An 11,863-nucleotide genomic window follows, 5' to 3' on the forward strand; every position below is an offset into this window, starting at 1 on the left:
GGCTAGGTCCTAAGGATACCATGGAAAGCAAAAACTGGCATTCTCTGCTCTCACAAAATTTACCCTATAATAAAGAAAAAAATACCCCTAATCACATAACCACTCTACTTACTATATTATTACAAACTGAGTAAGTGCACCAATGAGAAGAATGTGGTTCTATGGCAGCATATAACAACGTAACTTGACCCAGGCTAGATCTTAGGAGAAAGTGACACTGAAGGTTGAGCAGGGTTTGCTAGGTGAGGAGAAAGGGGAGATAAACCAGATGGAGGACACCCTGGGGGGGCTGTGGTATTAGAAATGTTCTTTAGATTAGCAGTAGTTAGTAGGCTGCTTAATTCCACCACTGTATTGCTTCAATTTCTTCACCTTGTCTTGAAAGTTATTTTGAACTATGGACTGACTGCTCAAGGCCAAGCTGAAGCCAAACTAGGTCATCAACTAGTTCTTACAGAATCCACCTCTTGAAACAAGGGACGGTTGTTCAATGTGAGCTTTCTCACAACATTCTCCCTCATCCACGATCCTTCAAAGTCAACAGCTATGTGTTCAAACCATCATCTCGAAGAGTTCCTCATATTCAAGATATAACTGATCAGAACCAGAAAAATAAAGAATTAATCCAAGCAGCGAAAACAGTAGTTTTCGAAGTGTGATCCAAGGACCAGGTGCCATCAGAATGGCCTGAAGTGCTTATTGAAAGGCAGATTTCTGGGGTGCCTGCGTGGCTCTGTGGGTTAAAGCCTCTGCCTTTGGCTCAGGTCATGATCCCAGGGTCCTGGGATGGATCCTTGTATCAGGGAGGCTGCTTCCTCCTCTTTCTCTCTCTGCCTGCCTCTCTGCCTACTTGAGGTCTCTGTCAAATAAATAAAATCTTAAAAAAAAAAAAAATGCAGATTTCTGGGCATGACCCAGATCAACTGAATTTGAGTTGACAGGACTCAGGAACCTCAATTTAACAAGCTTCCCCAAGGGATTCTTCCACTTTAATGTCTGACAATCTCTGAAATGGTTGTGTTCTCCCAGCATCCAACTCACATGGAGCTTCAGTTCCCTGATATTTAATCCCCAAGTCTCATGTGCATTACTCTTGGAGTAGTCTGGCAAAGACACAGCAGGGTTCCGGAGTCAGAGACCTGGATTCAAATCTGGTTCTACTACTTGATATCTATGTGAGCTTGGACAAGTTACTTAATTTTTCCAGGCCTCAGTTTCTTCATTGATAACATGTAGGTGAGAATGTCTACTTCATACGGATGTTGTTGCAATTAAACATGAGAATCCAAACAATGACAGAAGAAGCCTAGCATTCTTTGGAACACTTATTGAGGCCTACATACCATGTCTAACAAGATGAATAACACATTATTAGGCACTGTGCTTCATACCACGTATACCAGGATGAAAGAAACATTGCCCGCCTCAATTTGTTGGTTTTGTTTGTTCTTTGCCCCTGCCCCTTTGTGGTTAGGGTATAAATAATCTTTGAAAACTTTTCCAAACCTAATGCTATTCTCTGTTAACAGAATCCCATGAAATAATTTTGATACTTTCCCACCTTGAACTCTCTGAAGGCTCCTAACTACTGTATATACGCCAAAGTCCGGAACCTCTAGCACAGGCTCAGCCTCACTCTTCTCATCTCTCCCCAATATCCCACAGAGTTAGAGCACCTAGGATCTTTTAAACACTGGTTCTGCTACTGCTTATTAGTATAAGGCCTTGGTGGTGAAGTTACTTAAACTCTTGTGCCTTAGTTTCCTCATCTGCAACACTGGGAAAATAATAATGCCTACTTCGTGGGGATTCTACAAGGATTAGGTGATACTCAGTAAGCCCTCCTGAAGTGTTAGCTATTCTTGGTGTTAGCTATTCTCACTGTCCCATTGCACCCACATTAGCAGCTGCTTCTTCTGTTCTCTAAAGGCTCTAGATCCTTCTCACCCTAGGATTTTTACTATTGCCTCTGCTCACGGCCAACTTTTACTCATTCTTCAGACTGAAATGTCATTTCTCTGAAAAGGCATCCCAACTCACCTCTCCGCTCATACTTCTTAACAGAGTCGGTTAAGAACTCCTTTCAAACACTCATTCACTCTGTAGTTTTCCTTTGCAGCCCTCATTATAAGTCAACGTTTGCTTACCCCATTAAAGTAGGGGACATGTCTGTCTTACACTACTTGGCATTCACCCTGATACTTAGCACAATTCTGAGTCCATAGTAGCACTCATAAAGTATTTTCAGTATTTGATGAATGAATGACTTCTTAAATCTGACTATGCCCAATTTTTTTTTCTCTTAGGACTGCAACAACCTCTAAAAGTCACTATTCTGCCCAGGGGCAGACCTCTTCACTCCCCTGACTCTCTGAGATAAAATTTTCAGAAATGCAAATCAAGAACTTAACACATGCTTACCGTTTGGCTGAATGAGACTTCCACCAGTATGTGTCTTCACTCCAAGTTACTACAGATCTGCACTGATCAATACAGTAGCCACTACCAAATGGGGCTACTGAGTAAAATGTTGCTACTCCAATGGTCCAAAACGAGATGTACTGTTAAGTGTAAAACACATGATGGATTTTTAAAAATTTGGTACAAAAAAGAATGATACCTTTTGGCTCCCGAAGCAGCACAAAGGTGGTCAGCAAGAATAAGCACCTTACAAAAGGCGGCAAAAAGGAAGCCAAGAAAGGGAGCTAAGAAATATTGGTATAGGGGCGCCTGGGTGGCTCAGTGGGTTAAAGCCTCTGCCTTCGGCTCAGGTCATGATCCCAGGGTCCTGGGATCGAGCCCCACATCAGGCTCTTTGCTCTGCGGGGAGCCTGCTTCCTCCTCTCTCTCTGCCTGCCTCTCTGCCTACTTGTGATCTTTGTGCTTTATATTAAAAAAAAAAAAAAAGAAATATTGGTATAATGTGAAAGCACCAGCTATGTTCAATTTAAGAAGTATTGGGGGGCACCTGGGTGGCTCAGTGGGTTAAGCCTCTGCCTTTGGCTCAGGTCATGATCCCAGGGCCCTGGGATCGAGCCCTACATCGGGCTCTCTGCTCAGCAGGGAGCCTGCTTCCCCCTCTCTCTCTGCTTGCCTCTCTGCCTACTTGTGATTTCTGTCAAATAAATAAATAAAATCTTAAAAAAAAAAAAAAGAAATATTGGGAAAACATTAGTCACAAGAACTCAAGGAACCAAGATTGTATCTGATGGCCTCAGGGGTCGTGTTTTTCAAGTGAGTCTTGCCGATTTGCAGAATGAAGTTGCACTTAGAAAATTCCAGCTAAGGGCACCTGGGTGGCTCAGTGGGTTAAAGCCTCTGCCTTCGGCTCAGGTCATGGTTCCAGGGTCCTGGGATCGAGCCCCGCATCAGGCTCTCTGCTTGGCAGGGAGGCTGCTTCCTCCTCGCTCTCAGCCTGCCTCTCTGCCTACTTGTGATCTTTGTCTGTCAAATAAATAAATAAAATCTTAAAAAAAGAAAAAGAAAAGAAAATTCAAGCTAATTACTGAGGATGTTCAGGGCAAAAACTGTCTGAATAATTTCCATGGCATGGATCTTACCCATGACAAAGTGTGCTCCATGGTCAAAAAATGCCAGACCATGATTGAAGCTCATGTTGATGTCAAGACTACTGATGGGGGGGGCACCTGGGTGGCTCAGTGGGTTAAAGCCTCTGCCTTCGGCTCGGGTCGTGATCCTGGGGTCCTGGGATGGAGCCCCACATCCGGCTCTCTGCTCGGCAGGGAGCCTGCTTCCCCCCTCTCTGCCTGCCTCTCTGCCTACTTGTGATCTCTGTCTGTCAAATAAATAAAATCTTAAAAAAAAAAAAAGACTACTGATGGTTATTTGCTTTGTCTGTTTTGTGTCAGTTTTACTAAAAAATGCAAGAATCAGATTCGGAAGACCTCTTAAGCTCAGCACCAACAGGTCCGCCAAATTCGGACAAAGATGATGGAGATTATGACCCGAGAGGTTCGGACAAATGACTTGAAAGAAGTGGTCAATAAATTGATTCCAGACAGCATTGGAAAAGATACAGAAAAAGTTTGTCAGTCTATTTATCCACTCTATGATGTCTTTGTTAGAAAAGTAAAAATGCTGAAGAGCCCAAGTTTGAAATGGGAAAGCTCATGGAGATTCATGGTGATATGAGCCACCAGTCCAAGAATCTGTTTATAATTCAGACATTTAATGGTGACAAATAAAAAATCTTATTTGTGATGTTTAAAAAAAAAGAATAATATCTCATAATTTTTAATATTTATCACATGATGAAATGGTAATATTTTGCAAATGTAAAGTTAAAACACATTACTAGAATTGATTTCATTTGTTTTCTTATCCTTTTAAACGTGGCTACTAAAAATTTACATATATGGCTTCCATTAGATTTCTACTGGACAGTGCTATTTTTTTTTTTTAAAGAATTATTTATTTATTGGGGGGAGGGGCAGAGAGGGAGAGAAAGAATCTCAAGCAGACTCCCCGCTGAATGTGGAGCATGAGCTGGGGCTGATCTCATGACCCTGACATCATGATCTCACAACCCTGACATCAGGACATGCGCCGAAATCAGATGCCAGATGCTTAACCGACAGAACCACCCAGATGCCCTGGTCAATGCTGTTTTACATTATCTGCCTTAAAAGTATGTTGTATTTCCCTACAACATCCCCCCATTTCCTTTCATCTTAATCCTTAGAATGTACTTCAAATTCTTTCAGTCTTTCTCAATATTGATACTTCCGACGCATGGGCTATTCCATCATTCCCTGTGGAACATATCTGATTCTTTTATTTTTTTTTCGAAGATTTATTTATTTATTTGAGGGGTGAAGGGGAAGAGGGAGAGAAAATCTCAAGCAGACTCCCTTCCCAACATGGGTCTCAATCTCATGACCCCGAGATCATGACCCGGGCTGAAACCAAAAGCTCAACTCACTGAGCCACCCAAGCGCCCCATCTGATTCTTTTAAAGAGCACAAGTTTTCCTACTTAAACTTGGGTCTCAACACATCAAAGCCCAACAAACTGGAGATTTACCACCCTGTGGCTACAGTATTATTATACTATAATCATGATGGTTAAAAACACAAGCTCTGGAGCCAGGCCACCTGATTTTGAGAGTCCTGGCTCTACTACTTACTAGCTGTGTAACCATGTGACTCTGGTGAGCTGTGTGCTTCAATTTCCCCAACCGAAAGATGGAGCTGATGAAAGTGTCTAGGGATGAGAGCACTAATTGATATTGGTGAAGTGCAGAGGTTGCAGGAAGCATTCGCTACATAATGACTACTATTTATGTCATTATACACATCCGTGGCCCTTCCCACCTACTCATATACTCTCTTAGAACACTGGGCACCTCTTCTAGTGATGTTGTTCTTTCCAGATCTGATAGGTTTTATGCTCAGGTCTTTTAACTTCAAAACTCTGCCACTCCTCCGCTGAGTAGCACTTGGGTAAGGTACTTAACCTCCTTCACTTTTCAGTTTCCTTATCTGTAAATGAGAAAGGATACTGCCCCCTTCCCTTCCTCGCACAAGTTTGAATAACATCACGTGGGTATAAGTTCCTTGCATTAGCACCCCGATGGATGCCTCATATACATTTTCTGGTTTAATACATAAGGTCCTCACAACACACCATAAAACAGGTATTCTATGAAGAAGGAAACAGGATCCTGATAGTCAAGACTTGCCCAAAGTTGCACAGATAGCTAAATAGCAGAGCCAGTATCGGGAGGAGGTATCACTCCTAGTCAAATGTTTTTTTCACGAAACCAAAGCTGCTCCCTAAGTCCACAAGCGCTACAACTGAATTAATTCATGCTGTTTATGGCATTCCAATGTTTGGAGAAATGCATAAACCAGCAAAGCAGGTCAACTACCGTGTTGCCCATGGAAACTGCAGCAGAAAATCAAACCACAGGTTTTGCTAATATTATTAAAACCGAGGAATCCGAGAGCTCTAGAGTCGGCGACGTATCTGAAATTTTAATAAGCAAAAAGCGACGGGTTTTTGCTCTAGCAGCCCCCCCTTCCCCCACGGAGAAAACTGCGGGTCGCGGGGAGGAGGTTCAATTGCTGGGCCTTCCGGGCTGGGCCCATCTCTGCCCAGTCAACTTGGCCCGGCCGCCCCCAGGCCGGGAGGAGGCCGCCGCCGCGCCGGGCTGCTGGACCCTCCCCCTCGGGGCTCGAGGCCCAGCGCCCAGCGTTGCGCCCGCCCGCCCCTCACCTCCGGCTCCGGGCGCTCCGAGGCCATCACACAGCCCTCCCGCGCCGGCCCGGGCCAGAAAAGATGCTCCACTGGTGACCCCTGACCCGGCTACTGGAGCCTCGCAGGAGCCGGAAGTAAGTGGGAGGGCCGAGCTCTGAACTTTCTGATTGGGGGACGAAGCCCTCTCAGAGTGGCAAGCTGACTAGGAAACCGGAAGGGGAAGTCGTTGCCGCCGCCGCTGCCGCCGCGATGCAGGTGAGAGCGGGTTTGGGACTGTTGACCGCTAGCTAGTTAGCTAGCTTCAGGCAACTGGACTGAGAGTGGGCTGGCCGAGGAGAGTGAGGAGTTGGGGCTGGCAGGAGAGAGCAGAGCCCAGAGCTGACGGGTATGGGCCCGCGGGATGGGGAGGCGCGGCCGACTGCTGAGGTGGGGGTGGGGCCCATCTAGCAGGAGACTTTGGCCGAGTTGCGAGGAAGGAGGCCCGCGGACTTGCTGGGGTGCACGAAGGGATCAGGCTGCTGTAACCTGGGAAGGTTGAAATGCAGTCCAAGGAAGACGGCTCAAGAAAGTGGCGGGTTGGCTCAGGCCCCGGCCTAGACTGTTAGATGGACGCTGTTGGATGCAGACATAACAAGGGAACTGGAATTGGAGAGAAGCCGGGGTTGGGAGAGGAGTGGGGGGCGGTGAAGGAATTGCGGGGTGGGGTGGCAGAAAGCTGAGCTAATTATAATCTGAGGCTGTGGGTGGAACCCAGGATCAAGGCTCATGTCATACACATTGGTGAGTTTGCAAGACGATTTCGCATCATTTTTCCCGGCCTGAGCCCGTTAATTGTTAAGGATAAAGAAATGAAGTTAAACTGGAGACAGCAGCTGGAAAGGAAATGCTTGCAGACACCCCAGCATTTAAAATTGTTTCTCTGGTGCTTAGGAGCATGTGCCTTTATTTCGTTTTGTTTTGTTTTGTTTGTCACTTGCCACTTACTTTCTTGCACCTAGTTCTCTGTCAGTAAACATTTATAAGTTGACTAAACTTGTGAAAGGGACACAGGAATATTGACACAGAGATAAAACGAGTGACGATTAACTCGGTTAGAAGAAGTTTGAAAACATCAAATGCTAAGGCCAAAGGAAGAGTGGGGGAGAGTGGGGCGCAGGGATGGTACAAGCCTGGTATTCAGGGAAACCTTGGTATGTGGGTAGGTTTTCCTAGAGATTGTTATTGGCAAGAACTGCCAGGCTCACGAGGCAGGTTCTAGTATAGAAGAAGCTGAAATACATATGCTGCAGACGTGCACAAAAGATAATAAAGCCCAGGCATTAGGTCTTGTGAAAATGTCCCAGTGAGCGAGTACAGAGTGTTTCCAATGCAGAGAAAAGCCAGACATGAATTAGGAGATGATGAGAGAAAGGAGGAATTGAGGTCAGGGGAATGGATTGAAAGGTCTAAGGGTTGATGCTGTCTGTAACCCAAATACCAAAGATAGAAAACAGTCTGGCTCTCCTGCGCCGGGGAGATCCTGTGTTACTTGACTAGTTTTGCATACTGTCATCCCGGGTTTTCAGCCTTCCTCTGTATGTGTCATACTCACGGCTATCTGGGTAACCAACCTGTTCCTATTGGTGCAGAGGGAGGAGAAGCAGCTTGAGGCATCATTAGATGCACTGCTGAGTCAAGTGGCTGATCTGAAGAACTCACTGGGGAGTTTCATTTACAAGTTGGAGAACGAGTATGACCGGCTGACCTGGTAAGGGTTGCCAAGGCAAGCTGAGGAGGGCTTCATGGGTGTGTGTGCTGGGGGGGGGTGGGGGGAAGGTCTCCTGGTGGATAGGACATCTCCAGTGATGTCACAACTTAGCACTTGGCAAACATCTTTTGATTTGGAAAGAGCTGGATTTCCCAACATTTAACAAGTGAAGTTTGTCTTAGGGCCACCATGGCAAGGAAGTAGAGAAATGTCCAGTTTCCCAACCCAAGTTCTTTCTAGCTTTTGATTCTCACCCTTTGACTTCTCTGGGAGAAGGTATTCCCTCAGTGGGTCCTCCTGCTACAGTAAGAATCCAGTGTTCATCCTGGATCTCTTACCAGAGATATTGCTGAGTCTTTTAGGTCCAGCCTACTCTGGAAGTGTGGATCCTCTTTTTAGACCTGAAAGGAGGCCTTTACCAACAGTTTCTGAACGTTTAGTGATAGGTATAGCCATGGTTCTTATTTTGCCACTGGTCCTCACCCCATTCAGAGAATGAACTGCCTTATTTTTCCACCTGTGTCAAAAAACTTAAAGTGTGTCCCTCTTTCCTAACCCCACAATCCCTGGGAGCCAGTCTGATTCCTGCCCAGTCCAGGTGAAGTGCTAGGAGCCTTTCTGGGGTGAGCCTGGGTATTCCTAGTCTGAAGAACTGCTTCAGGGCTACTTTACTGAGAACATTCTGACACCTTTTTATCACCACCAGGCCCTCTGTCCTGGACAGCTTTGCTTTGCTCTCCGGACAGCTGAACACTTTGAACAAGGTCTTGAAGCATGAAAAGACACCACTGTTCCGTAACCAGGTCATCATCCCTCTGGTGCTGTCCCCAGACCGCGATGAAGATCTTATGGTAAGAGAAGGAGAAGGGTACGGCATGGAAAATTAAATTCTTAGATGAGGACTTAGAGCACAATTGTTGCTGGGTTATTTTAGACGTTCTGAAGGCATAGCGTATGATGGTAGAAAGCAAGGGCTACATTTTGGAGACCTTGCTTTTTTTCCTTCTGGAGTTGGGGAGCCACTCCCAAATAGTGCCAAATAAACCTGAGGCCTATGTCACTAAGGCAAAGACCTTTCTCTTCCAATACCTACCTTGAGCAAAAAGTATGTTCTTTTGTGAGTTTGTCCATTTTGGTATTATATTAAAATGTAGCAAAGAGAAACTTGCCCCTAAGTCTGGTAGAAAGAGAAGTACGAGGAGACAGAAATGAAGCAGGGAGTAAGGGCAGTAGTGTCCCTGGAAGCTAGATATTATAAGGGTCAGGTGGTGTTTTCCCTGAAAATGTATCATTTACCTATGGAAGGAACTGCATATATCACGCTAGACTGAGTCTACTTGAGTTGCATAGGAGGATCAATAAAATCTGTGTTACAGCGGCAGACTGAAGGACGAGTTCCTGTTTTCAGCCATGAGGTGGTCCCTGACCATCTGAGAACCAAGCCCGACCCTGAGGTTGAAGAACAAGAAAAGCAGCTAACCACAGATGCGGCCCGCATTGGTGCTGATGCAGCTCAGGTTGGACGGCTACCCCACCCGCCCTGCCCCATACCCCGAGTCCCATCACAAGAAGCTAGGCATTAGCATCTGTGTCTGGTGGGGATGCACAGTTGGTTACCCGTAAGTTGCCCCTGGAAGAGCACAGGGAAGAAACTTCACCGCACTCATTTCTTGTTTTCCCTGATCTCTGCACAAACGTGTGTGTGTTACAGAAGCAGATCCAGAGCTTAAATAAAATGTGCTCAAACCTTCTGGAGAAAATCAGCAAAGAGGAACGGGAATCAGAGAGTGGAGGTACGGAAGGATGGGTGGCGAAATGGAGAAGGAAAAGAGGGAGGGACTCGCTGGAATAGGAGTGGTGGTTTCGGTGGTGGTGGAGTGAGGACAGGAGACCCAACTGCTTCAGAAAGGGGCACATCCATTCTGTTTGGCATGTGTACTTAGGGCTAGCCCTAGAGCAGGTGGCAGAAATGGGCAAAATGAGAGGAGGGAATTCTGAGATAGCTGTGGGGGTCTTTGGGAGCTCTCCCTCTGGGCTGCTGGTAAGTGTGGATGCTACTGAGCTCTGGTGCTCCGAGCCCTGAGGCTTGGCCTCATCTTCCTGCCGCTAGGTTCAGTCCAGGGTCAGAGGCATACCTCAGCCTCCTCACTTCACATTTTTCTTCAGGTCTCCGGCCCAACAAGCAGACCTTTAACCCTACCGACACCAATGCTTTAGTAGCCGCTGTGGCCTTTGGGAAGGGGCTGTCTAACTGGAGACCTTCAGGCAGCAGTGGTCCTGGCCAGCCGGGCCAGCCCGGAGCTGGGACCATCCTTGCTGGAGCCTCAGGACTGCAGCAGGTGCAGATGGCAGGAGCTCCAAGCCAGCAGCAGCCGCTGCTCAGTGGCGTACAGATGGCTCAAGCAGGTCAAACAGGTGAGGGGGCAGGGAATGACATGGTAGCAGACCTTGAGAATGGAAACAGGAATAAGCTACATTGTCTGAGCCCCCAGCATCCCAGAGCTGTAGATTTTCTCCTTTTCTTCTTGGACTATGACCCATAAAACAATTTTTTAGAAGTAAAAATCTCCTTGAGAGTCTGTAGCAGCAAGAGCCCTTTCCAGAGAAAGGAAGAACTTTGAACAACAGAAACTGCGCCTCCCCCCACCCCGGTCTTAGAAGCTACCTCAGCTACCGTTCTGTCCCATTTACTCTGGATACTAGGTGTGCTGTCAGGGTCTTTTCTTAGAGAGACCAACAGTCTTAGACCATTCAGTAGGTGCACTGGGAATTGACAAACAGGCAAGCTCCATGTCTTCTTTGTATCCTGTCTCTCCTGCTTACCGTTAATAGTTATGAGAATAGTCTGGACGAGTTCAGATGTACGTGGCTAAAAGAGTTATTTATTTTTTTTCAAAGCTGTCCAGGAAAAGGAACAATTATAATGAGAGAAAAGATATTTTATATATATATATATATATTTATCTGTGGCATTAAATGGGGACTAGCTGTCTCTTCCGGGAGTAGCTGAGTAGGAGACTGACGGGTGTGTTTCAACCCTCCTCTATCAACCCTCTCCTCCCAGACACCTTCAGGGAGAGGGCTGGTTAAGACCCACACCTCTGATCTTTACTACCCAGGGTCAGAGGCCACAGAGGTTCTGAGACGATAGAGCGAAGGGGTGGCAGAAGGGAAGGGAACCCAGGAGACCATCGCTCCGGTATATCATGAAAGTCTCACCATGCTGCAAGTGTCTTTCTTCATGTTTCTTTTAGGGAAAATGCCAAGTGGAATAAAAACCAACATCAAGTCAGCTTCAATGCATCCCTACCAGCGGTGAGTGTGGCCAGCAACCTCCACTCCCCGGTGCCCCTTGCAGAGCTGGGCGGTGAAATTGCCTTCTTCCCTAAGCTGAACTAGATGGGTACAATAAAAACATGGGCTTTTGGCACCAGACAGATCCCAGCTCCACCACTGACTAGCTGAGTGACCTTGGGCAAGTGACTTAATTTTTCTCAGCCTGTTTTCTTGTTTGTAAATGGCAATGATACCTACCTCATAGGGATGTTTTAAGGATTAAAAAGAGAAATGAATGTAAAATACTTAGTACAGTCTGTGAAATGACGGGTATTCAATAAATGATAGTTTCTACAGCACTTCTCCCTGCTGCCTCCTTAGTCCTGGATCCGGAACTTAGCGGGATCTGACACCACTTCACCTCAGTGGTGAGCTGACGGACCCAGGGTCACGGGCGGCCTCGTTCTGTATGAAATCCTGTGCTTACTTTGTGCAGACAGAAACTGTCGTAGGCTCTGTATGTCCTTAGGGGCTTGCCGGCTTGGCAGTCCCCCCTGCCCAGGTTCCATCCTGGCCATCTCTCAAGGCTGTGGGCGGCGAAGCTTCTGGGCTGGGTCAAAT

The 11,863-nt window shown here is 46.5% G+C and overlaps 2 protein-coding genes and 1 pseudogene across 3 annotated transcripts in view; 2 read left to right on the top strand and 1 right to left on the bottom strand.

The window, feature by feature from the left end:
• The window catches only part of SZT2 (SZT2 subunit of KICSTOR complex), a 52,681-nt gene extending 46,333 nt beyond the window's left edge, over positions 1-6,348 (bottom strand). The window contains exon 1 of the mRNA XM_046001191.1: positions 6,238-6,348. Coding sequence (XP_045857147.1) covers positions 6,238-6,264 — 27 coding nt within the window. The 5' untranslated portion in view covers positions 6,265-6,348. The remainder of the gene's footprint in view (positions 1-6,237) is intronic.
• Positions 2,614-6,232, top strand: LOC123947254 (annotated as a pseudogene).
• Positions 6,349-6,429: 81 nt separating the features above from the next.
• On the top strand, positions 6,430-11,596 carry MED8 (mediator complex subunit 8). 2 transcript variants are annotated; one of them, XM_046004996.1, is made up of 7 exons: positions 6,430-6,474; positions 7,848-7,966; positions 8,673-8,817; positions 9,343-9,483; positions 9,678-9,759; positions 10,133-10,381; positions 11,221-11,596. In XM_046004996.1, the coding sequence occupies exons 1-7, from the start codon at positions 6,469-6,471 to the stop codon at positions 11,283-11,285; spliced, it is 807 nt and encodes a 268-aa protein (XP_045860952.1). In that variant the 5' UTR covers positions 6,430-6,468; the 3' UTR covers positions 11,286-11,596. The 2 variants fall into 2 exon arrangements, with proteins under 2 accessions (XP_045860952.1, XP_045860943.1); XM_046004987.1 differs by lacking the exon at positions 6,430-6,474 and adding an exon at positions 6,970-6,999.
• Positions 11,597-11,863: the final 267 nt, after the last annotated feature.

The sequence above is a fragment of the Meles meles genome, chromosome 1, assembly GCF_922984935.1.
Source record: "Meles meles chromosome 1, mMelMel3.1 paternal haplotype, whole genome shotgun sequence".
Classification (NCBI taxonomy): Eukaryota; Metazoa; Chordata; class Mammalia; order Carnivora; family Mustelidae; genus Meles; species Meles meles.